General features: G+C 39.7%; 2 protein-coding genes across 2 annotated transcripts in view; both read right to left on the bottom strand.

Moving 5' to 3' along the window:
• The window catches only part of LOC132822464 (inter-alpha-trypsin inhibitor heavy chain H3-like), an 85687-nt gene extending 81404 nt beyond the window's left edge, over positions 1-4283 (bottom strand). Inside the window, exons 1-2 of the mRNA XM_060835843.1 lie at positions 4095-4283; positions 78-107 (exon numbers count right to left, since the gene is read on the bottom strand). Coding sequence (XP_060691826.1) covers positions 78-107; positions 4095-4283 — 219 coding nt within the window. The remainder of the gene's footprint in view (positions 1-77; positions 108-4094) is intronic.
• Positions 4284-18479: 14196 nt separating this feature from the next.
• Positions 18480-27518, bottom strand: part of LOC132822463 (inter-alpha-trypsin inhibitor heavy chain H3-like) — a 51477-nt gene continuing 42438 nt past the window's right edge. Inside the window, 6 exon segments of the mRNA XM_060835841.1 lie at positions 18480-18612; positions 18744-18855; positions 19935-20107; positions 22348-22549; positions 24227-24352; positions 24872-24883. Coding sequence (XP_060691824.1) covers positions 18480-18612; positions 18744-18855; positions 19935-20107; positions 22348-22549; positions 24227-24352; positions 24872-24883 — 758 coding nt within the window.

Raw genomic sequence — 27518 nt, 5'->3', positions numbered from 1 at the left:
TAGCTGATAAAAAAAACCACACGTTAAAATAAATGGAAATTGATGCTGAAATAAATAGTCAGTGAAATCAAGCTTACTTTTTTGCCATGTTCACCGATGCTTCTTTTCTGTTGTCAAAGGATAAACACATCAATGTTATAAATGCATCAGTTATATACACAAATTGTACAAATCAATGGAATTACAAAATAAATTAAATTAAACTGAAGATTATATGTTCAATATTTATAAACATAAAGTAAAAAAGAGCATTGTACAGATTTCCTCATTTCAAAAGTAGAATATCGATGGCATGACATTTGGGGTGGAGGAGTATGGTGGCATTAGTCATTATCGAGGAGAATTGCAAAAATTTGAAGACAGTAATAAATTTCAGAATGGAAAATAATTGGCAAATGAAATTCAGCACAGATATGAAATAGTAGGTTTTGGGTGGAAGAACAGGCAGATCAGATTACTTGGAAGGTGCATATCTAAAGAACAAAAAGTTGATGGTGTGGTCAACTAAAAGCTACATTACAGGTTAGCATGTTCATCACAAAACAAACAAGCACAAGCCTTCATTTAGAGAGGGAAATAATTTAAAATAAAGGAACTTATTGCTAAAGTTACAGTCACCTACTAGACAATAGGGCTGTTCTTTCATTCAAGAGTCATAGTGATAGAGATGTACAATACAGAAACAGATCTTTTGGTCCAACTCGTCCATGCCGACCAATATCCCAAATTAATCTCGTCCCATTTGCTAGCACTTGGCTCATATTCCCCCAAACCCTTCCTATTAAGATACCCATCCAAATGCCTTTCGGATGTAATTGTACTGGCATCCACCAGTTCCTCTGTCAACTCATGCCATACACATACCACCCTATGTGAGAAAATGTTGCCCCTGAGGTCCCTTTTAAATCTTTCCCTTCTCACCCTAAACGTATGCCCTCTAGTTCTGGACTACCCCACTCCAGGGAAAAGATCTTATCTATTTACCTTATCCATGCCCTTTGTGATTTTATGAACCACTATAAGATAACCCCTCAGCCTCCAACACTCCAAGGAAAACAACCCCAACATATTTAGCCTCTGAGAGAGATGATTGTGGAGGTTTTAACCTGACCGTCTCAATGCCTCAAATGAGGGGAGACTTCCCATGCTGTTGGCATTAATCTGCAATTTAAACCAGCTGTCCAGCCAACTGAGCCCTAAACCTGTGTTAAGTTTTACTTAGAGCACATTTGGAGTACTATATGTAGTCATGGTTACGAGAAAGATAGAGAGTCACAAGGGAGGGTGCAGAGATTGTAAGGATGATGCCAGAAATGCATGATTATACGCCAGGAAAGGATTAATAGACTGGCTTTCTTTTGTCCGAGAGAATAGGTGAAGTGTGACTGAACAAGGCTTGTTAAAATTGAGTGATTTTGATTGAATGGGTATAGAAAGAGTGTTTCTTCTAGAAAGGAAAGGCATATCTAGAGGCAATCCATACAAGATAGTCATCAAGAAATCAAATTGGGAATTCAGAGGAATTTCTCCAGACAGAGAGGAACTCAGTACTACAGGGAATGGTTCAAGTGTACATTATCAATTTCAAGGGAAATTAGCCCTACATATGAAGGAGAAAGTAAGACAGAGTTAAAAATTTAAACCAAGAAGAGGCTTGAGTGGAATGTAGTCTGAAGTCAGACGACACCAGGTTATACTCTGACAGGTTTATTTGAAATCACAAGCTTTTAGAGTGTTGCTTCACGTGAAGTAATGGACAGCAATGCTCCAAAATCTTGTGATTTCAAATAAATCTGTTGGACTAAACCTGGTGTAGCCTGACTTCTGATTTTGTCCACCCCAGTCAAACACCAAGATGCACAAGTTGGGAAATATGCCTCTTTCTGTGCCCTATGTCCCATGTAATGTACAACAGGTCTTGATACAATCAAATACTGAAAGCTGATCAGTATTTATATTTTGATAAGAGGCATCTGGGTGGGTATACGAATAGGAAGGGTTTGGAGGGATATGAGCCGGGTGCTGGTAGGTGGGACTAAATTGGGTTGGGATATCTGGTCGGCACGGACGGATTGGACCAAAGGGTCTGTTTCCATTCTGTATATTTCTATGACTCTATGACTCTATAACCTAACTCTAAGAAAGTGACTTGACTGGTGAAAATTAATGAATATCAATAGTCACAACTGTACATTCAGTGACATAAGTTGGTGAAAGAATAGGTATGTCTCATGAATTCACTAGAGGCTGATTTTCCACTGCAGTGTAAGAATATATTCAAGTTTGATTAATTGGAATGATGTACTACACCTTGTAATAAGTACGGTGCCCCAAAGTGGCTTATTGGGCTAGGGGTATAATTCCCACTTTGGATGTGAAAGTCCCATATTAAAGTCCCTGAGAAGTCTCACTTTAGGAGACATTCATGTGGCACAGTTGTAGTGACCCTATCCTGGACCAGGAGGTCAAGGTTCAAGTCACACCTGCTCTAGAGGTATGTAGTAACATCTGTTGAATAAGTCGCTTAGAAAAATAAGTTAAATGAAAAAAAAAATTCTTCCCAATGCCTTGGGCTATAATCTGCTATTTGAGCACAAGAAACTGAAATGTTTATTGTACTTTGTAAGTTTGTTCGCTGAGCTGGTAGGTTTGTTCTCAGATATATTGTCACCATACTATCCTCATCGGTGAGCCTCTGTTAAAGTACTGGTGTTCTGTCCCACTTTCTATTTATGTGTGTCGGTCTGTTAAGGTGGGTGATACCATTTCCGGCTCTTTTTCTCAGAGATTGGTAAATGGGCTCCAAATCAACGTGTTTATTCATGGAGTTCCAGTTTAAATGCCAGGCGTGTAGGAATTCCTCTGCATGTCTTTATTTAGCCTGTCCGAGGATGGACGGGTTGTCCCAGTCGAAGTGATGTCCTTTTTCGTCTGTGTGTAAGGAAACTAGTGAGAGAGGGTCATGTCTTTTGACGGCTAGTTAGTGCTCATGTATTCTGGTGGCAAGTTTCCTGCATGTCTGTTGGATGTAGTGTTTGTTGCAGTCCTTGCAGGGTATTTTTATATGACATTGGTTTTGCTGCAACAGGGACCTTTAGGTTCATCAGTAGCTGTTTCAGTGTGTTGGTAGGTTTGTGGGCTACCATTGATGTCAAGAGATCGGTGTAGTCTGGTCATCATCTCCAAGATGTCTTCGATGCATGGTAGCATGGCTAAAGTCTCTGGGTGTGTTGTGATTTCTTGTTTGGGTTTGTTGGTTAAGAAATGGCAGACTGTGCTTATTGGGTACACATTATTTTTGAATACATTGTATATATTTTTTTTCTGCTCGTAGTTGCTAGGTGCTGCAGTGTGTTGTGGTCCGTTTAAATAATGTCCTGATGCAGCTCAGTTTGTGGGTATTGGGATTATTGCTCCTGTAATTGAGTATCTGGTCTGTGTGTGTTTCTTCCCTGTAGACACTGGTCTGCAGTTCTCCATTGACTGTTCGTTCCACTGTGACATCTAGAAAGGGAAGTTTGTTGTTGTTCTCTTCCTCTTTAGTGAAATTTATGCCAGTAAGGATATTGTTAATGATATTGTAGGTTTCTTCTAATTTGTTCCATTTCATGATGACAAAAGTGTCATCCACATAACAGACCCAAGTTTAGGTTGGATCGTGGGGAGGGTTGCTCATTCTAGTCTCTGCATAACTGCTTCTGCTAAGAATCCTGATATTGGTGATCCCATGGGTGTACTATTGATCTGTTTGTAGGTCTTGTGAAGATGAAGTGGGTAGTGAGGCACAGGTCTATTAACTTGAGGATGCTGTCTTTGCTGTGGAGTTGGGTCCATCGACACCTATCGGTAAGTGTCGGTATCTGAGTAGTGAGTTCGCCTTTTCAATGTTTTGTGTGCAGTTTAGGAAGATGGTCATGTGCCCTTTGTCTGCCAGTAGGATTACAATATTTCTGTTTTTTTACCGAGTCCTTCAAGGGCTTTCCTTTTCTTGTTGAGAGGGTTCCCTTCTTTCTTCCTGCTTAATGTTGGTGCTACTGTCTGTCTAATGACCTGCTGGGGTTTCTTCTGTAAATCCATTGTCCTTCAGGGTTGACTAAAGTTTTGCTAGGAAATCCTTTTTGTCCGCGTCTCTGAAGTTGTAGTTCATCCCTTTTACTAGGATGGCTTTTTCCATGTCTGTTAGTGGTCAGTCCAATAGGTTCGTTATCTTCTTGAGCTTCTGTGTTGTTCTTTTGTGCAAACTTGTCCGGTTTTTCTGGTAGAACTAGTTTTTTCTTTGTCATGGTTTGGTGTTGTTTGATAATGAAAATTCATTCTAAAGTACTTGTCCATTCCTAGTCAGTCACGTTGGTGTACAAAGTTTTTTGGTGCAAACTTTCCCGTTCATGTTTGTGGAGTTGGTTGTGGGCATCATTAATCATTTCTTGCAACATTCTGTGGCCATTCATAAAGAACCTATTGGACCAACCACTGACAGACATGGAAAAAGCTGTCCTTGTAAAAGGGATGAACTACAACTTCAGAGACGCAGACAAAAAGGACTTCCTAGCAGCACTAGAATCAACCCTGAAAGACAATGGACTTATAGAAAAAACATACCAGGCCATTAGTAGCACCAACACTAAGCAGGAAAAAAGAAGGAACACCCTCAACAAGGAAAGGAAAGCTCTTGAAGGACACAAGAAAAAAACCAGAAATATTGTAATCCTACCAGCAAACAAAGGGCACATGACCATCTTCCTAAACTGCACACAAAACATTGAAAAGGCGAACTCACTACTCACAGATACTGACACTTACCAACAGGTGGCGATGGACCCAACTCCACAGCTAAAAAAACATATCATAACAACACTGAAGAAACTCCACAAAACAGGCAAAATTAACAAGACAGATCTCCAAAGAATGAAACCTGATGGACCAACAAGCCTTGCTTTTACGCATTATCTAAGATACACAAACCTCTTCCGACCCATAGTCTCACTTCCTAGCACACCGACATACAGACTAACAAAGGAGCCTCACCGTAAACTGAAATGCCTCGTAGAAGACTCATGCCACTCCAACCAAGAATTCCTGAACATTATCAAAAACACCAACATAGAAGATGACAAAGTCATGGTCTCCTTTGATGTAACGGCCCTATTCACATCAGTTAACATCAGCCTGGCCAAAGAAACACTGACCTCACTACTAGTAGAATCAAGGTCACAAACACCAGACAGCACCAACTCCATAGGCAAGGACATAGGCAAGGACGCCGTATTAGGGCGGCACGGTGGCAATTAGGGCGGCACGGTGGCACAGTGGTTAGCACTGCTGCCTCACAGCGCCAGGGACCTGGGTTCAAATCCCGCCTCAGGCGACTGACTGTGTGGAGTTTGCACGTTCTCCCCGTGTCTGCGTGGGTTTCCTCCGGGTGCTCCGGTTTCCTCCCACCGTCCAAAGATGTGCCGGTCAGGTGAATCGGCCATGCTAAATTGCCCGTAGTGTTAGGTAAGGGGTATGTGTAGGGGTATGGGTGGGTTGCGCTTCGGCGGGTCGGTGTGGACTTGTTGGGCCGAAAGGGCCTGTTTCCACACTGTAAATCTAATCTAATCTAATCTAGACATAATCCTCAAGCTTTTAGACTTGAGCTTCACTGCCCACTTCACCTTCAGTGATGAGACCTATAAACAAATCAATAGTACACCCCTGGGATCATCAATATTAGGATTATTGGCAGAAGCAGAAGCAGTTATGCAGAGACCAGAATGAACAGCCCCCTAAGTGGATGTGGATGATACCTTTGTAATCATGAGACAGAACAAATTAATAGTAACTACAATATCATTATCAACATCCTTACTGACATAAATTTCATGAAAGAGGAAGAGAACAACAACAAACTCCCCTTCCTAGGCAGCACAGTGGAATGAACTATCAATGGAGAACTGCAGACCAGTGTCTACAGGAAAGTAACACACACAAACCAGATATTCAAATACAGGAACAATCATCCCAACACCCACAAACGGAGCTGCATCAGGACATTATTTAAATGAGCCACAACACACTGCCGCACGGAGGAACTGAGCAGCAGAAGTAAAATATCTATATAATGTATTCAAGAATAACGTGTACCCAATAAGCACAGTCTGCTGATTTTTAAACAAACCCAAACAAGAAGACACAACATGCCCAGCGACTCCAGCCACACTACCATGCATCAAAGACATCTCAGAGATGATGACCAGACCACACCGACCCCTTGGCATCGTGGTACTTCATAAATCTACAAACACAGTGAAACGGTTACTGATGAACCTAAAGGATCCTGTACCAACAGACAGCAAAACCAAGGACTGCAACAAACACGACATCTGATACATAGGTAGGAAACTTGCCACCAGAATACATGAGCAACAATAAGCCACCAAAAGACATGACCAATTGTCAATAGTTTCCTTACACACAGACGAAGAAGGGCACCACTTTGACTCAGACAACGCATCCATCCTAGGACAGGCTAAACAAAGACACACATGGGAATTCCGACACACATGGGCATTCAAACTGGAACTCCATCAATTTGATTTGGACCCCATTTACCAACCTCTGAGAAGAAGAACTGGAAATGATATCACCCATCTTAACAGACCAACACACATAAATAGAAAGCAGGACAGAACACCAGCGTTTCAACGGAGACTCACTGATGATGTTACGTAGCGTGGTGTCAAAATGTCTGAGAACAAACCTACCAGTGCGGTGAGCAAACTTACAACCTGAATCTCAACCTGAGCTACAAATCTTCTCAAAAATTGCAAGCGTTCATTGTAATTATGGTATGAAATGGAAGAACTGGGATGTATGAATTCAAAATTCAAATGTGGTATTATTTTGTGCAGTTGATAACAAAATTATCTCAGGTGAACTCTATAATAAAAACAAAAATTGTAATACTAGATTCTTTAGTGCTAAACATCGCCTTCAGTTTCAGTTTGCAGTTGTACTGACAGCTATTGCCAACTAAGAAAAGTAAAGCAAGACTCAGTCAAATGAAGCAGTGTTCACCATTAACACAAATTAAATGCTACATTATGCTTATAATTATGGAATCTTTCATGCGGTTTCATAAATTTACTATCACAGGCGATATAATTTGGAAAAGGTTACATAGATTGTTTCATACATCCTTTTATCACAAGAAATAGTAGTTTGAAAATAGTTTGTTGTGTTTGAGGCTTGCAAATCATGGCTAGCGAGAATAAACTTTGATATGACTGGTAGTGAGAAAAACCCAGACTTAAAGAAAGTAATCAACAGTTAATTATTTTATATTTTACTTGCAATAACATTTTCACAGAGATTAAATAAGGCACAGAGTTTTACATGTACAGTTTAGCTGCAAAATACCTTCAGGGTTCTTCCAGTCAGTTCCAGAACATTTGATAAAGGGTTCACATACTCATTCTGCTCAAAATAAAAAAATTAACAAGTTAAACAGTCAGCCAATTAAGCAAGTTATTGTAGAAATTTAATTGTATCAATAGTACATTACCTTCTGATGCTCTGATTCTGTTATTATAAAATCAGAGGATATTAGTGCTGGAATAGAAATTAGCAAAAGAAAGGACAGCATTGCCTTCATTTTGGTCAATGCTATGTGTCAAGCGGGGTAGAAGAAACGAGGTTTTATTCTGAACTCTGTTAATAAACAACAGCAGCATTGACTTGACTCCTACTATTGCCAAAAACAAACTCACCAAATGGAGAATATGATGTAAACTGTGTAATTAAAGCAAACAGAGAAGTTTTTAGACGAAGTATGAAACATGCATGTTCAGGGACAAATAATAGTCTATATTTAAGGGTCAGTACTGAAATATAAAATATTTTTTTAGTTGCAGCAGCACATCATTTCACAGAACATATTTAAAATTATTTCACAGATGTCTGCATCATTGGTTAGACCCTATGGCCTGAGAGAATGTCAAGTTGCCAGAGTTTTCCTGATGAAGGGCTTTTGCTCGAAACGTCGATTTTCCTGCTCCTCAGATGCTGCCTGAACTGCTGTGCTTTCCAGCATCTCTCTAATCCAGAGTCTTACCAGCCCATAGTGCTGCACTCTCATCGTGGTTGGCTTTGTAAACTATTGAGATGCAAAGTTTGACCGAGCAACAGTGAATGAGTGACAATACATTCCAAGCCAGGATGGTTTGTGGCTTAGAGTGGAATTTGAGGATACTGTGTATTTCTGCCATTGCTCTTCTAGGTGACAGAGGTTATGGGTTTGGCAGGAGTTGTTTAAGGAATTTTGGTGAGTTGTTGCAATGCATTTTGTACTTGGTACATACTGCCATTATTTGTTGATGGTGCAGGGAGTGAATGTTGAAGATTGTGTGTGGTGTCAAGTTTCATGAATGTGATGGGAGCTGCATTCATAGCAGCAAACGAGGAATACTCCTTTAAACTGCTGTCTGATGCCTTTGTAGATGTTAGACAGGTTTTGTGGAGCCAGGAGATAAATTGCTTGCTGCAGAATTCCATGCTTTTGATCTGCTTTTATAGGGTCAGTCTTTAGGTGACTGGTCCTGTTGTTTCTGGTCAATGGTAACTCCCATTTGGTAACACTATTGAAAGTAAATACACAATAGTTGGATTTTTCTGTTGTTGGAGATGCTTATTGCCTGGCACTTGCACTGCACAAATGTTAATTGGCTCTTCTCAGCCCAAGCCTTGTCATGATGCATTTGGACATGGACTCTTTCAGTATCTGAGCAGTCATAAATAGTTCTGAACATTATATAATCATCCCCACCCATTATGTTATGATAAAGGAAATGTTGTTGATGAAGTAATTGCAACTGGTATGCTTTCCTTTATTGACCAGACCATCGAGTATAGGAGTTGGGAGGTCATGTTGCAGCTTTACAGGACATTGGTTAAGCCATTTTGGAATATTGTGTGCAATTCTGGTCTCCCTCCTATTGGAAGGATATTGTGAAACTTTGAAAAGGTTTAGAAAAGATTTATAAGGATGTTGCCAGGTTTGGAGGATTTGACCTACAGGGAGTGGCTGAATAGACTGGGGCTGTTTTTCCTGGAGCGTCGGAGGCCAAGGGGTGACCTTCTAGAAGTTTATAAAATCATGAAGGCCATGGAAAGGGTAAGTAGTCAAGGTCTTTTCCCCGGGGTGGGGTATTCAAGAACTAGACTGCATAGATTTCGGGTGAGAGGGGAAAAATTTAAAAGGGATCTAAGGGGCAACTTTTTCACACAGAGAGTGGTGCATGTATGGAATGAGCTGCCAGAGAAGTGGTGAAGGCTGGTACAATTACAGCATCTAAGAACAAAGAACAAAGAAAATTTACAACCCAGGAACAGGTCCTTCGGCCCTTCAAGCCTAAGCCAATCCAAATCCACTGTCTAAATCTATTGCCCAATTCCTAAGCATCTGTATCCTTCTGCTCCCATCTGTCCAGACGCACCTTAAATGAATCTACCATGCTTGCCTCTACTATCTCTGCTGGCAACGCATTCTAGGCACCTACCACCGTCTGTGTAAAGTACTGGCCGCATATATCCCCCTTAAACCTTTCACCTCTCTCCTTGAACACGTGACCTCTCATTATTGAATCCCTCACCCTGGGAAAAAGCTTATCTCTATCTACTCTGTCTATACCCTTCATGATGTTGTAGACCTCAATCAGGTTCCCCCAATCTCCTCCTTTCTAATGAAAACAATCCTAACCTACTCAACCTCTCATCATAGCTAGCACCTTCCATGCCAGGCAACATCCTTGTATACCTTCTCTGCACGCTCTCCAAAGCATCCACATCCTTTTGGTAATGTGGTGACCAGAACTGTACACAGTATTCTAAATGCGGCCAAATCAAAGTCTTGTACAATTTTAACATGATCTGCCAGCTCTTATACTCAATACCCCGTCCAATGAAGGCAAGCATGCCATATGCCTTCTTGACCACTCTATCCACCTGTGCAGCCACCTTCAGGATACAAAGGACCTGAACTCCTAGATCTCTCTGCTCATCAATGTTTCCCAAGGCTCTTGCGTTTACAGTATAGTTTGCTTTAGAATTAGACTTCCCAAAATACTTGCCTGGAGTAAACTCCATCTACCACTTCTCCGCCCAACTCTACAGTCTATCTAAATTCTCCTGTATTCTTGGGCAGTCTCCTATGCTTTCTGCTACTCCATCAATCTTGGTGTCATCTACAAACTTACTGATCAGACCAACAATGCCCTTTTCCAGATCATTTATGTACATTACAAACAACAGTGGTCCCAGCACTGATCCCTGTGGAACACTTCTGGTCACCTTTCTCCATTTCAAGAAACTCCCTTCAGCTACTACACTCTGTCTCCTGTTACTCAACCAATTCTTTATCTACCTAGCTAGAACACCCTGCACACCATGTGACTTCACTTACTCCATTAGTTTACCATGGGGAACCTTATCAAATGCCTTACTAAACGCCATGTATATGACATCTACAGCCATTCCTTCATCTACCAATTTGGTCACTTACTCAAAGAACTCTATTAAGTTGGTAAGGCACAATCTACAACACACAAAACCATGTTGCCTATCACTGATAAGCCCATTTGTTTCCAAATATAAATAGATTTTATCCCTCAGTACCTTCTCCTGCAACATTCCCATCACTGATGTCAGGCTTACTGGTCTGTAATTACCTGGAATATTGCTACTACCCTTCTTGTACAGGGGGACAATATGAGCAACCCTCCAGTCCTCCGGCACCTCACTTGTGTTTAAGGATGCAACAAAGAGATCTGTCAGGGCCCCAGCTATTTCCTCTCTTGCCTCCCTCAGCAACCTGGAATAGATCCTATCTGGTTCTGGGGATTTGTCCACCTTAATATCCTTTAGCCTACCCAACACATCTTCCCTCCTTATGTCAACAAGATCCAGAGTAAACAAGCTTCTATCTCTAATCCCAACATTCATTACCTCCTGTTCCTCAATGAACACTGATACAAAGTAATAATTGAGAATCTCACCCATTTTCTCAGGTTCAACACACAACCTTCTTCCTTGTCCTTCAGTGGACCAACCCTTTCTCTGGTTACCCTATTGCTTCTTATGTAAGAATAAAAGGCCTTGGGATTCTCCCTAATTCTGCTCGCCAAAGCTATTTCATGACCCCTTTTAGCCCACTTGATTCCTCGTTTAAGAATGGTCCTACTCTCCCGATATTCCTCCAAGGCCTGTTCTGTTCTTAGCTGCCTAGACCTTTCCTTTTCCTCTTGTCTAGTGGCACGATTTCTTCTGTCATCCACGGTTCACGAATCTTACCTTTCCTATCCCTTGTTTTCAAAGGGACATGCCTACCCTGCACTATCTTCAACCTATCTTTGAAAGCCTCTCACATATCAAATATGGACTTTCCTTCAAATAGCTGTGGCCAATCCACATTTCCCAGCTCATGCCTAATTTTGATATAATTGGCCTTGGCCCAATTTAATACTCATCCCTGAGGACCACTCTCATCTTTGTCTACGAGTATTCCAAAACTTACAGAATTGTGGTCACTATTCCCAAAGAAATCCCTCGCTGCAACTTCTACCACCTGGTCTGGCTCATTTCCCAACACCATGTCCAATATGGTCCCTTCCCTTGTCGGACTATTGACATACTGCTGTAGATAACTTTCCTGGATGCTCCTTTCAAATTCTGCCCCATCCAGACCTCTGACACTAAGTGTATCCCAATCAATAATGGAAAAAATGAAATCTCCCATCACCACCATCGATAGTCGCAGGTGAGGTGCCGGAAGACTGGAGGTTGTCAAACGTGGTGCCACTGTTTAAGAAGGGCGGTAAAATCAAGCCAAGGAACTATAGACTGATGAGCCTGACCTTAGTGATGGGCAAGTTGTTGGAGGGAATCCTGAAGGACAGGATGTACATGTATTTGGAAAGACAAGGTCTGATTCGGGATAGTCAACATGTTTTGTGCGTGAGAAATCATGTCTCACAAACTTGATTGAGTTTTTTGAAGAAGTAACAAAGAAGATTGATGAGGGCAGAGCAGTAGATGTGATCTATACGGACCTCAGTAAGGCGTTCGACAAGGTTCCCTATGGGAGACGGATTAGCAAGGTTAGATTTCGTGGAATACAGGGAGAACTAGCCATTTGGATACAGAACTGACTCAAAGGTAGAAGACAGAGGGTGGTGGTGGAGCGTTGTTTTTCTGACTGGAGGCCTGTGACCAGTGGAGTGCCACAAGGATTGGTGCTGGGCCCTCTACTTTTAGTCAATTACATAAATGATTTGGATGTGAGCATAAGAGGTACAGTTAGTAAGTTTACAGATGACACCAAAATTGGAGATGTAGTGGACAGCGTAAAGGATTACCTCAGATTACAACAGGATCTGGACCAGATGGGCCAATGGGCTGAGAAGTGGCAGATGGAGTTTAATTCAGATAAATGCAAAGTGCTGCATTTTGGGAAAGCAAATCTTAGCAGGACTTATACACTTAATAGTAAGGTCCTAGGGAGTGTTGCTGAACAAAGAGACCTTGGAGTGCTGGTTCATAGCTCCTTGAAAGTGGAGTCGCAGGTAGGTAGAATAGTGAAGAAGGCTTTTGATATGCTTTCCTTCATTGGTCAGAGAATTGAGTGCAGGGGTTGGGAGGTCATGTTGTGGCTGTACAGGACATTGGTTAGGTCACTGTTGGAATATTGCATACAATTCTGGTCTCCTTCCTATCAGAAAGATGTTGTGAAACTTGAAAAGGTTCAGAAAAGATTTACAAGGATGTTGCCAGGGTTGGAGGATCTGAGCTACAGGGAGAGCTTAACAAGCTGGGGCTGTTTTCCCGGAGCGTCAGAGGCTGAGGGGTGACCTTATAGAGGTTTATAAAATTATGAGGGGCATGGATAGGATAAATAGACAAAGTCTTTTCCCTGTGGTCCGGGAGTCCAGAACTAGAGGGCATAGGTTTAGGGTGAGAGGGGAAAGATATAAAAGAGACCTAAGGGGCAACCTTTTCACGCAGAGGGTGGTATGTGTATGGAATGAGCTGCCAGAGGAAGTGGTGGGGGCTGGTACAATTACAACATTTAAGAGGCATTTAGATGGGTATATGAATAGGAAGGGTTTGGAGGGATATGAGCCAGGTGCTAGCAGGTGGGACTAGATTGGGTTGGGATATCTGGTCAGCATGGACAGGTTGGACCGAAGGGTCTTTTTCCATGCTGTACATCTCTATGACTCTATGACCACCACCCTGTTGCTTATACATCTTTCCATAATCTGTTTACCTATTTGTTCTTCTACCTCACGCTCACTGTTGGGAGGCCTGTAGTACAGCAATGTAACCAATGTGACTGCAACCTTCTTATTTCTCAACTCCACCCACAATGCCTCACTGCCCCTGCCCTCTATAGAGTCCTCCTTTAGCACAGCCGTGGTATCATCCCTGACCAGCAATGCAACTCCTCCTCCCCTTTTACTTCCCTCCCTGTGGTGTCTAAAGCATCTGTATCCTGGAACATTTAATTGCCAATCATGCTCTTCCTTTAACCAAGTCTCTGTGATCGCAATAACATCATACTCCCAGGCACCAATCCAAGCCCTCAGTTCAACTGCCTTACCCATTATGCTCCTTGCATTAAACTATATGCACTTCAGGCCATCAGTTCTTTGTGTTCATCTGCTCTCAGCCTACTCTTCCCCTTGGTAATGCTAACTTTGTGATTCTTACAGTCTCCAGTTTCCACCTCACTGTCTAGCAGTCTTCTCTTCTGGTTCCCAGCCCCTTGCCACATTAATTTGAAGCCTTCCCAGCAGCAGGAGCAAAAGCTCCCCCAAGGACATTAGTTTCAGTCTGGTTCAGGTGTAAACCGTCCAATTTGTAAAAGTCCCACCTTCCCCAGAACTGGTCCCAATGTCCCACAAATCAGAACCCCTCCCTCCAACACCATCCCTCAAGAGACATATTTAGTAACCCATTTTTCTCAGGCTCCTTGATGTCACACTCAATCAAAAGATGTCTTTGATGTCAAAGACAGTCACCCACCCTTCCACTTGAGTCCATGAGTCCATATTTGAATCAAAGCTATAATGAGGTCAATATGAGTGAGCTTAGTGAAATTCCAACTAAGCATCAGTAGCAGGTTATTGTTGAGTCATTAAGTGATGCTTAGTACACAGTAGGCAATAACTTCCATCACTTTGCTAATGTTTGAGAATAGACTGATGAGTTTTAATTACTCTGTTTGTTTATTTGTACAGGTCACACTTCGGAATCTTTCACACTGTCTACAGTTTTCAGTACTGTCATTGTACTGGATCAGTTTGGCTAGAGGCCCAGCCAGTTCTGGAGAATGAGTGTTCTATACTATCACCAGAATGTTGTCAGAGCCCATACCACTGCCTTCAGGTAGTTTTTGATAACACTTAGATTAAATTGAGTTGACCAAAAGCTGGTGTCTGCGATGCTGGGGTTCGTCCACTTGGCAATTCTGGCTGAAGATAATTGAAAATGTTTCACCCTGATCTTTTGTACTGATGTGCTGAGCACCTCCATTGTTGAGAATGGAGCTGTTTGTGGAATCTTGTCCTCCAATGATTTGTTCAATTGTCCACACCATCCATGACGAATGTGACAGGATTACAGAGCCCAGATCCAATCCATTTGGAGTATTGTGAAATTGCCTAAGCCTGTTTATCACTGCTGTTTGATGTGGGAGTAGTTCTGTGTTGTAATTTTACCAGGTTGACAACTCATTTTTAAATATGCATGGTGCTGCTCCTAGTATTGCATTAAACCAGGGTTGATCTACTGGCTTGATCATAACAGTAGAGGGGGTATATACTGGCCATGAGATCAATGATGGATCAATACACCAAGCTTTCGACTATTTGAAGTCGGTGTCAATTAAGTTTTGCCTGTTTTATTGCAGTCATGACCTTCGCTATATTATGGTGAAGGTGATGTTCTTCCTGCTCAATTCCACATTTTCCTACTTGGAAGACCGTTGCTGCTCTCCCATCTATTCAGAGTCCATCACATCCCTTCTTTCCCTTGCCCAGATGTGCAGAGCACAGTATACTAGGATAATGCAGCACACTCTGTTTGGAGTGTATTGCAAGGCACCCAGACCTATCAAAGCATCAGAACCCCATCTTCAGTGTGGCTATCATCTGCTGCACCATTGCCCTGGTGGAGGAATGGGCTGCATTGTATCTACACTCAGCTTCAGTCAGAGGTTGTGTAATGGTGTCATAGTTGTAGAAGGTAGCCCTTGTCTTCCTGTAACCACCCTTGTAGGCATCTGGTCCTTGATGGTTTAGACAATCCTCTACAATGTGGGACATTGAGGACTCCAAGAAAGAGGGAGTGTCCGGTGGCATGGTGGCTCAGTGGTTAGCACTGCTGCCTCACAGCGCCAGAGACCCAGATTCAATTCCCGCCTCAGGCGACTGTCTGTGTAGAGTTTCCACATTCTCCCCGTATCTGCGTGAGTTTCCTCCCACAGTCCAAAAATGCACAGGTTGGGTGAATTGGCCATGCTAAATTGCCCGTAGTGTTAGGTGAAAGGGTAAATGTAGGGGAATGGGTCTGGGTGGGTTGTGCTTCAACGGGTCGGTGTGGACTTTTTGGGGCAAAGGGCCTGTTTCCACACTGTAAGTAATCTAATCTAACCTCAGTAATCTAATCTAAGAATGAAATTCCTTTGCAAGGACCTTTGACATAGGGATCTTACTCCATACTTGCAGCACAAGCCAAGATGCTTGAGTATAATAGAAGATTGTAAGGATTGTATGATTACCCCAACATTATCTAAGAAAGGCAACATTGTATATAAGAGCTTGCTGGTGAATTCTTAAATTCAAGGTAAAAGAAAAGGAAACAAAAGAAAATCAGTTCTGTCTCCTTGTGCAGCTGATAAAATCTTGAATTATCTTCATGACTTGTGGCCCACAGGTGCTTTTTAAGGTTTGTTGTGATTACTTCTGCTTCATAGAGATGACTTTGACCAATGACATGGTCCAATTTACTTGTGACCAGCATTGGTATTCCACAGAGTTGGACACCAATTGCATTTCACGTGCAGGGCACTATGATTACTGACATCTTCAACTTGTACTGTGTATGTCCCTCATGAATGCAGTTGTCCCTTAATGAGCTTCACATCTCTCTCAAGTAGAGCCTGTATGCTTAGAAATAAACATCTACTCCATCCACACAGGGTGTGGTTGCAATCATTTTCCATTTACAAAGCGTATTTCCATTTTTTTATTCATTCACAGGATGAGGGCATTAGTGGCTAGGCTAGTATTTATTGCCCATCCCTAATTGCTTAGAGGGCAGTTATGAGTCAACCACATTGCAGTTCATCTGAAGTTGTATGTAGGCCAAACCAGGTAAGGATGGCAGTTTCCTTCCGTAAAGGACATCAGTGAACCAGTGGGGATTTTCCAACAATTTTTCCCATCCTTTCAGCATGATTTTCTTCCCACAAACTTAAAGCTACCACAAGCTTAGAAAAGCAAATTAAAATTGAAAATAATGAGATAATATATAGAAGGTCAACTGGTCAATTTTAGGTTCCACTCTTTAGGTTTGGAGTTAATTCAATATTAAATGGTGAGTGGGGTGGGGAGTGGGCGGGTGTGGGGTGTTTGGAGGGTTTTATAAAGCCATTAGGATTTCACAAAGAACTGTTCTGCGGAGTAAGGAGCTGATATTACTCTGCCATCTAAAAGAACTCCTCTCCTACCAAGAGCAAAACAAATAATAGGATAACAAAAACAAAGACTAAATGAGTGAGTTTGAGCAAGTAAGAGAATGCAAATGAATTAATTACAGGAAAATAGTGCAGGAGAGAAAGACAGTTCAGATGCGCAGTGACATTGCTTTTCAATCTATGGGATCTCAGATAAATCCAATTCAAATTCTGAGGAAGGAAATTTCTATTCTCCACTTCCTGAAAAGATTGTATATCTCAAGCAGTTCCAAATAGTCATAGTTAAAAATCACACAACATCAGGTTATAGTCCAACAGGTTTAATTGGAAGCACTTGCTTTCAGAGCGCTGCACCTACATCAGGTGGTTGTGGAGTACACAATTGTAAGACAGAGTTTATAGCAAAAGTTTACAGTGTGATGTAACTGAAATTATACGGTGAAAAATACCGTGATTGTTTGTTAAGTCTCTCATCTGTTAGAATGACCATGATAGTTTCACTTCTTTCATATGCAAATCACAAAATTTTTTTTAAAAGTTACATTCTCAGGTTAACTTTAACAATTGGTGTCAGCCCAAACAATGTGTTGAAGGTGTTAGCCCCCTGTCTGCTGCTGTCTGTGCTATAATGTTTAGATTGATTCTAAACTAAAAAAAAATTAATAGAATTTTTCATGGATTCTGCCCCACCAACTAGTCATGACTTCATATCTCATGAAATGCCTTGGGCCAGTGATAATCTGAATGTCATTCAGAAATGCTATAAAGATGGATGAAACAAGAAGATAATTGTGTGGCTCTTATAAAAATGGCATGAATTTTTTTTAATTGGTAGGTCACAATAAAAGATAAAGGTTTTGAGATGTTTAATTACTTTGCAATGGAGTCATTTTTGCTAGACTTGCAAGTGAACAGTATAATCATTGTATAAATTTGTGACTATTGTTTGTGAACATTATAACCTTTGGTTTGTAAACTGCTGTTTCAATGAAAACTGTTGACATTTGTACTGGACTGAATTTCAATCAAAATACTGAACCCAAACTCTTCTGATACTGAGCATAAACATTGCATAATAGTAAACTGGATCCAGTGCTGAAAGATAAACACCTTGGTGACATAGTTCAAATTCTTCATTCAATGTTGTGAAGTTATATCTAAAGTTATTTAGGGAACAGTGCTGCATCCATGGGAATATTTATTATTGTAGTATGTTATTTTTTTCCTTGAACAAAACCCTCGTGAGGTTATTTGATTGAGCATTGTAAAATAATGGTAGAATAAGATTGTGGCTTCAATGACAAATTATTTCAGTTAATTAGGTTGGGAAAGTTTGTTCAGAGATGAATCGTCCGGATTAATTTTTTCTGTTATTGTCCAAGGTTGTTCTCAATTCACTTATCTTTCACAAGTGACTACAAGGACCCTAGAAACAACATAACTCCATGTAGCGAGGAATTGATTAATTGCTTGATGGGATTTGATTTTTTTTCAGCTGAGCATTTTCCTATGTTGGGTATGTGCATCTGTCACATTCGTCCATTCAGGTGGCTGTTATGATTATGCGGTATCATTTAAAAAGCAGTGACTTTTTTTTACATAAAATTAGTCATCACACTTCAAGCTTAATTTATTTTGTGAAACGCTTTGTAACATCTTGATATGATCTGTGAAGAAGTATGAATAAAATAGAAAGTATAATTTTTCACTGTCACTTTTTACTAAATTGGTCAGCTGTATGGAATGTTTAGTCAAATAAGGAGGAAACAACATAGTCAGTGTATGTTCCATCAATAAATCCTTTCCCATTGTTGTGAACAAACCAGCATGTGATATTAGCACCCCACTTTGAATCAAGTCGATAATCTTTCTGCCATCCTCTGGAAAAAAAAAGACAAAATTATAAAATGATTACAATTTCCAAAAATATCATTCTAAATAAATTCTAATATATAAATAAATTCTAATATATTCTTAGTATATAAGTATAAACCACAACTTAAACTTCTACCTTGTTACTATCAGATTATGACCTTTTATAACCATTGTGGCTTCTGGTTTTTCTGGGTCTGATCCAGGATGAATGTTATACACCTTATAAAGAACATCATGGTAAAATTGACCTGTGCAAACATTAAATAAAATCAGTACTTGCAAAGATTAGAATTTCACAAATCCATCAGTGCATAATAAGAAATATAAAATATCCCACTCAAAAATTTAAACTTGGCTACAACTGGTATAAATCTTTGTTCAATGATAGCCACTAATCTCTGAATAATAAAGTCAAAGGTTTAAGCTCCAATCCTGAGTTTTGAGCATGTAATATAGACTGACATTCAGCGCAGTACTGAGACTGTGCTACATTGACAAAGTTGAAGTATCTTCGATGAAATATGCTGCCTGAGAGGATTTAAAAGATGGTTTCTGTTGTTCAGGATTGTGAGCATTGCTGACAAAGCATTCTTCTTGAACCACTACAGTTTTTGTGCTACAGGTATGTTGTGCTATTAGAAAGAGAGATCCAAGATTTTAACTGAGCATCCATGAAAGAAGAGTGATACAGCCCCAGGTCAGGGGTGGTATGGCTCAGATTTTGCAGGTGGTGATGATCCTGTGCTGCTCTTGCCTACCCAGGTAGCAGAGATCTTTGGAATAGAAGATGCTATTGATTGCACCTTGTCGTATTACATCAGTACATCTTTTCTGTGGGACACACCCACTGCAACTGAGAATCATTGGTGGAGCAAGTGAATGCTTAAAGTCGTGGATGAGGTACTAAACAAAGGGGCTACCATGTCTTTGATGGCATCAAGTTTCTTGGGTGTTGTTAGATCTGCCCTCATCCAGGTAAGAGTGATATATTTCATCACACTCCTAACTTGTGCCATGTAGTCTTGTTGGTAATAATTGTTTCCTGGCATTTGTGTGGTATGAATGTATTTTGTTTTCATTTATTAGCTGGAGCTATCCAAAGAAAAACAGGGTGAGACCTCGCAGTGTCCTGTATGACATCAATATAACATTAATCAATGTAATTTTTATTTGTGGAATGTTACTGCATGCTCATTGCTACCACATTCCCCTGCATTACAACATTGAATACACATTAAAATTGGGTATCAAATGCATTATGCATCCTGAGGTGCTATGTAAAGTTCTCTCTTGACAGTATAGGTGATAAAGTGAATGTGCTGCATACCAAGTAATCCATGAGTCATATTTGAAAGCCTGTGGCTATCAATTGTATAAAATCCCAGGAAGTCTCTGTGCAGAGGGTGGTTTTTCCAGACGCGATGCAGCACAATAACAAATGTTGCACCATCCCCCATTGTTATTGTAAGATCTTTCTCCTTCCTGATGGATACTGCACAGCTAGATAGAGATAATTTTTGTGTTCAAATATAATTGATCCAAAATTGTTTCAGTTCTTCATAAAAGCATAAGTAAAGTGAATGACTACAGGGTATATTATCTCAAGCAGTTTAGCAGCTGTTGTTTTAGATTAAATGTTCCCATACTGAGCAGAGAGAAAAGCAGCACTCATTTTTTAAAAATTCATTTATGGAATGTGGAATCACTGGCTGGGCCAACATTTATTGCCCATCCCTATTTGCATCTCACCATTACCTTCTCAAGGGCAACAACTGCTGGTGTAGCTCATGTCACTCACATCCTAACAATCATAGAATTCCTACAGTGTGGAAACAGGCCATTCAGCCCATCAAGTCCACACTGACTCTTCAAAAAGCATCCCATCCACACCCTGCATTTCCCAAGGCTAAACTACCCTACACAATCCTGCACACTATGAGCAATTTAGTATAGCCAATCCACCTAGCATGTACATCTTTGGACTATGATTGGAAACCCACACAGACAGGGAGAATGTGCAAACTGCCGAAGCTGGAATCAAACTCAGATCCCCATGAGGCAGCAGTACTAACCATTGAGCCACCATGTTGCCCTATGAACTTAAAAATATGTGTGCTGCTGTTCTTTCTCTCCAGTTTTGGATAACTTGATGTTATTGTTGGTGAAATTTTAAACTTGTGATATAATCAATTTAACACAATGGGAATTTATCTGCAATGGGAAGTAGCTTCTCAGTTTTTATTACATAAATTTTACTGTGCAAGTGTATATACTGGCAAGCCAATGAGAACACTGTATAGACTGCACTCAAGTTAGAGATCTAAAAGGCTAAACCTTATGTTTCATTGGCCATATATGAGTTTAGTCAATGTTTTGAGAGGGTTTGGTGGATATGGATAATGGGAGATACATCTGCATTGGATATTCCTCCTTAGCATGTATAGCCAGTTGCTGAAGTGCTACTCTGGCTGAGTGACCACCACATGCTAGTGAAAAGGAACTACTTCAGTACAATACCACCTTCCCAGTCCTACACCCACATCAAATACTGAACATAACACTGTGTTCAGCTCACTCCACTTACATGACAGATGAGGACATGAAGTTATGTCATTCATATGGGACCCTTGGAAGTTGAATGAATGGTGGTTTCGCTTCAGCCAGCACTGGCCTTTTATACCATGATTGCTGCCAACTTCAATACTATTGATACATCTGGGAACAATTTGCAACTATCAATGTCATGTGGCAAGTTGGCTTTGACCAGCATCTGATCTCTGAGCTGCCTCACTCTGAATGTAAATGAAATTGGTAAGGCAATTTTTGTGAAGTCAGTTTAACTGCTCTTTGTAAATGCCTGCGTCATGTATTACTATTGCAATGTACTATTATTCAGCAAACATGGATCTGTGCTTTCACCCAAAACTGACACTGTCTCTGTCTGACTTAGGAACACTTTGCAACTAGAGAAGAGAATGTGATGGCTGGTAACACAAATCATGCTGGACACCATCAGCACCAGACCCAGTGTGGCTGCCACTTTAACCCCCCCCCAATTCCCTCATATATATCTGTTCCCCATTACCCACACTACTCAGGTAGCCCTTTCCAACCCATAGTGCCCAATGGTGAGATACACCACATTAAACTTACTTACACCTATCTTTCCCGCCCTTGAACTTCAGCATTACATCTTGTGATGTCAATTTGCTCCTTTATGTTCTCCCTGTGGAGGCCACAGGGATGGTCATAACTCTTGCTCCCAAAGCCTACCATACTCTTCAATGCAGCTCTGAATTTCCACGCTGAACTTGGGTTTCTCCTGTGTTCATTCTCTCCCTAGTACTTTAACTGTCTCTGCATTTTATTCATCAGCCTTGACTCCTCCACTCCCACGCTGCCCTTGCTGAATCTTAATCCCTGTGAACCTTCCCGAAAGATCGACAGAAGGAAACCCAGTGCTTTTTTTTAGACCTATACCAACTTCAATTAACAGCACTAGACATGAGTGACCAGAAGTCTGACTGATGTGTTCATAACTCCCTAGCTAAAGATACTCGAATTCCCCAACTCCTTGTGCTCACCCTACAGGACTGACCACAAAACACGTCTCCGATTCTACTGGCATGAATCTCTGACCATGAGCCACCCAGTCGGATGACTAATTGTGATAAAATCCCTGTGTCTGCGACAGATCGTACTAGGGCAAACACATGGCAGTTTATTATTGCAGGCAATACCTCTCATATGTTAACGTTGCTGTAGTTGACCAAGGGATAATAATATTTTCTTCATTGTAATAAATGGTGATTATTTCAGTTGTCACTGCCATTTTCATGTTGATTTTCCTGTTTTCAATCCCAAATGTTCCAAAGTATGTATTTAATGTTTGGTTGTTTTCGATTTTCTTGTCTCCTATTAACTGTCCATTTACATTTATGCCTGTAGTTTTATGACAAATGTATCAAAAATAAATGAAAAACAATAAACCCGATGTACAAATAAAACATTTGATTAATGGTGATGATTATTAAAACACCAATGTTATGGTAGTTATTTGGATAACCCAACAGGAAGAATGAAGGTAGAATGGAAAAGTGAGAGGGAGCAAAAAAAATTCAGGCAAATAGTTAAAAAGATGAAGGAAAGTGCATAGAATGGAAAATGGCAGATATTATCTACTGGGAAGACAACAGCTAGAATGGGCACCAGCATGTGGCTGAGCCCAAATAAAAAGAAAGAAAGGAGCAGTGGCTAATTTAGCGTACCCTTTGTCACCATGGTCCAGCCAATATAAATAAACAATATAGAAACAAAAATGTATTTGATAAGGTAAACAGCAAAGAACCAAAAGAAACAAAAGAGGGAGATAGCGAGAGAAAGTGAAACTGAGAGAAATAGCGAAGTGAAGACAATAGAAAAAGTTACAAAATAACATGTTTTTTCACCCCCCATCTGCAAGTGTCAGAGATTTGCTAGTAATGATGCTATTAATTCCCAACGTTTCCTCTTGTATAAATTTTGTGTCAACCTGAAGCGTTTGTGTGTATCCTTTTCTGGATAAGTATATATTAATGTAGCAGAATGGAAAAATTAGTAACTAATCTCTCCATTAAGATATAATAGCTGCAAAATAATATTATTTCATTTTTCACAAGAACGTGTTAATAAAAACATTTCACAATGTAATTATTTTGACAGTAAGGAGAAACAAATAAGAATTTCATTGAATCATAAAATTTAATGTACTTTTGCAGAGATTTAGAACAATGCCTATTATCTTTCTTGGAAATGTGCTGTAGAAATTATTTTCCTGTAAATGCAATAGAAAATCTAGTGTTTCTGTGGATGTAAAAGCAACCCAAACATTCTTCAAACAAAAGCAAATAAGTTTTCTAGATATCCTGGCAATGGCTTATCTTTCATTTCACAGCTAACCGTAGAATGCAACTTAAAAGGGTTTTGTGATTTACACATGAAAGAAGTGAAACTATCACTGTATTCTAACAGATGAAAGACTTAACTGACAATCAATTTTTCAATGTATAATTTCAGTTACATCACACTGCAAATTTTTGCTATAAATTCTGGGTTACGATCAAGCCCTCCACAAACACCTGATGAAGGAGCGTCGCTCCAAAAGCTAGTGTGCTTCCAATTAAACCTGTTGGACTATAACCTGGTGATGTGTGATTTTTAACTTTGTACACCCCAGTCCAACACCAGCATCTCCAAATCATGCTATATTAGAGGCCTTGCTGTGTGGAAATTGATGCTTCTATTTGCATAAAAACAAATAATTGCCAATTAAATATTTTATGGCATTTTGTGTAGTGATTGCAATGAGGTCAGCCAGTGGATCTCATAGAATATGAGTTTCCTGATTGGGGCTGTTAAGTAGATCCAACCAGGGATTCCAATCAGTGCCAGACATCTATTCACTCTGAGAGCTGGATCAGTGTCAAGGACTCTCCACATGTAAACAAAGGTTGACTTGGTGAAAGATACTGACCTCTGTGGAGTTATTTCATTTAGCATTCCAAAGCAACTATATCAATGCATTTTATTTTATGATTGGTTTCTATTCTAACGCTCTACTTAAAATAAGCTCTATGTTACCTGTCTGTAGATCTGTGACAAGATTTAATATTGAACCTGGTTTCCCATTTATGTTGAAACAGATGGCATTCGATTGTTTCGGTAGTTGGATAATGAAATGTGGATCACCATCAACTTAAAAATAAAGTCAAAAAATGTTAACAGCCATTAGAAATCAACATTTATTCTTTAAGGATAACAACTTATTACATTTTCTAAGGTCAGACATCAGAATAGAGGGGAAAAACATGCAAAGAAAGAGAGAAATATGTTGTATCCTATTTGTTTTATACACAAAAAAGACATTGTTTTATGCACTAAAATAAAAGCAAAATCCTTTAGATGTTGGAGATTTGAAAAACAGAACAGTTTCAGAAGATTAATATTGCACATGAAATGTAAACTGTTTTTCTCTCCACAGATGTTTTCATGTCCATGATCCTCTGCAATGTGATATAGCTGAGGGATGAAGGATTGAGACAATACAATGGGTAGAATAATTATGTGAGGGGTGCATGTTAAAATGTTAATAATCTTATTCATAACTTAAATCCACAGCCCACAAATCTACTTTTGAATTTTTTTCTAAGTTGCAGGCAGTGATTAGTGGGGTACCACAGGGATCAGTGCTAAGATGCCAAATATTTATAATATCTATTCATGCATAGGTTGGGGGAGCTAAATGCAATCTCTCCAAATTTGTGGATGACACAAAGCTGGGTGGGTGGCTGAGCTGTGAGGAAGATCAGAGATACTTCCCTGTGACTTGGACTAGCTGAGTGAGTGGGCAAATGCATGGTAGATGCAGTATATTGTGGATAAATATGAGGTTACCTATTTTGGTAGCAAAAACAGGAAGGCAAATGATTGTGCAATTTATAGCCATTTGGATAATTCTACACCACTCAAGGTAAACATACAGGTACGGCAGACAGTGAAGGAGGCCTTGATGATGAGAGGATTTGAGTTAAGAAGCTGGAATGTCTTGCTGCAATTATATAAGGCCTTGGTGACGCCATACCTGGAATATTGTTTGCAGTTTTGGTCTCCTTATCTCAGAAAGGATGTTCCTGCAATAGAGCTAGTATAGCGAAGGTTAACAGATTGATTCCAGGGAAGGTGAGACTGACATTTGAGGAGAGAGTTGAATCAGTTAGGATCATATTCAATCAAATGCAGAAGAATGAGAGGGATTTTAAGCCTTTAAATTCTAACAGGACTGGATAGACTGGACACGGGAAGAAAGTTCCCAATGTCAGGGGAGTCTAAAGCCAGGGGTCACACTCTAAGGATACAGGACAAACCATTTAGGATTTATAAAGGGAAGGTGAGACAGGTAATAAAGGTGCTTGGAAGCTGTCAGAAATATGACCAATATCATCAAAACCTATCAATTAAGCTGTTAAAGCCTTTTCAAAATAACTTATTGTATGTGCACTGTGTCTGCTTAATGGTTAGAAAGAAACATGAACAACTTACCACTAGTTACTAAATGGTCAGCTGTTTAAAAATAAATAAAACAAATTAATGCAACTTACAATCAAATTATATTGAGATTAGATATTACAGTTCTTCAGTGAGTTATGAAGTAGTAAACTAACTGTGAGGCTCAGATAATAATGCTCAAGCTCCATCACTACCTCATACTTTCTTGCTGAGAATTTGAACTTGTGAAATCAAACTACTGTTTTATAGTGACATTATATAAAAACCTTTTTCTTAGCGTGATGCTGTTGATGTGGTTCTGTTACTCCTTAATGACTGACAGGTGACAACAGGACACCAAGAGTTTTTTTTCTTAACAGTAAAATCTAATAGCGTACTCCATCTGTCATGTAGAATGAGAACTGAGAGGTTATAACTGGCAAGAAAGATTCAAGAGGCTGGGGTACTCTTGTCCAGAAAAGGCAGTGCCGAAAGGGAGGGAGAGGGTTGAATGGAGACAATTTGAGGGTCCTGTGATGATTTCAATAATGAAAGAACTTGATAGGATGGACATGGAGAAAATGTTTTCACTTGTGGGAAAGACCAAAGCTAGAAGCCTTAAATTTAGGGTTCTGGCAATCCCTAAATCAAACAGAGAATAAACTTCCTAAAGAGTTGTAAAAAGTTGGAATGTCCTACCACAAAGCTTAGCTGCAGTGATAGCATTGCTATGTGTAAGAGAAAGCTAAATAACCTTGAGTTATGAAAGAGAAAGGAAGGATATGTTGATTGTATTAGGTGGAACAGGATGAGAGGAAGCTTGCATGAAATGTTAGCAGAACTTTGTTGGGCTGTATGTTTCTGAGCTATAAACTTGAAATATTTGTAGTATTAACAGATTTTTTGGGAAACATAATTACACAGATTAAAGAGACCATCTTATATAAATGATAATGAAATATCTTACAATAGATGAAAATGACCTCCATCCTTTCCTATGTCCTTTTGACCAGAACACTTTCTGTTAAGCTACATAACCTAAATTTTTGTTCAGCCAATTGATATTGTTTAATTTCTTTCTCTCTTTGGAGTTTTCAAGTGTTTTACCCCTTTCTTCCCTTGCTAATCTCTGTTTCGGGAGTTAAAGTTTAAGCTTTCGAATTTCTCTTTCTTTTACAAATTCTTAATTTTTTTCTCTTTTTCTTGAGAATTGTAATATCATTTCTATCTCAATCATAACTGTATTTTAATCAAATAAGCTGAAATGCTGTACAGTGCTTCAGTTAATTTTTCTTCCTTCCTATCCGACATGTTCCATTACTACCTCAGTTACATCAGGTTTTTCTGTCCCTGCTCTTAACCCTTACTCCAATTTTTCTTCTAATGCTATTAAACTGTTAAAATTGTGTTTTTTGCAAATCATTTAGGGATAGTATTCTCTCTCCAGAAAAGTCATAGCAACAACAAAGCCATTACAATAAGTATAGAAAAATTGACTATGAAAATGTTATCACTTTCAACATAAACAAAGTCCTAACACTCATTTTGTCTCTACATCTGCAAGGGACAAGAGTCCTCAATTTATGTTACAATTAGACAAGACTACCAACTTTATGTTACAATTCCAGTTTATATTCTAGCTTGAGATAATATGGGTTAACAGAAACTGAAGTGAAACACCCCAAGTAGTGGATACAGTCAGAACAGTTTCAAGAATTATTCAGCAATCTACCCAGAGTTTAGTGATACTGAGAGTGAGTAAATCTAATTAAATTTATGTTATGACTAGATTAGAGATCAGTAAGTGTTTTTTGCTTAACATTTGAAATCCTGGGTGCTTAGTAAAGAGTAAACTCTCAGTATTCCATGAATTTTAACAAAAAAATTA

Source organism: Hemiscyllium ocellatum, chromosome 14 (assembly GCF_020745735.1).
Source record: "Hemiscyllium ocellatum isolate sHemOce1 chromosome 14, sHemOce1.pat.X.cur, whole genome shotgun sequence".
Lineage (NCBI taxonomy): Eukaryota > Metazoa > Chordata > Chondrichthyes > Orectolobiformes > Hemiscylliidae > Hemiscyllium > Hemiscyllium ocellatum.
This window is presented reverse-complemented; position numbering and strand designations above follow the sequence as displayed.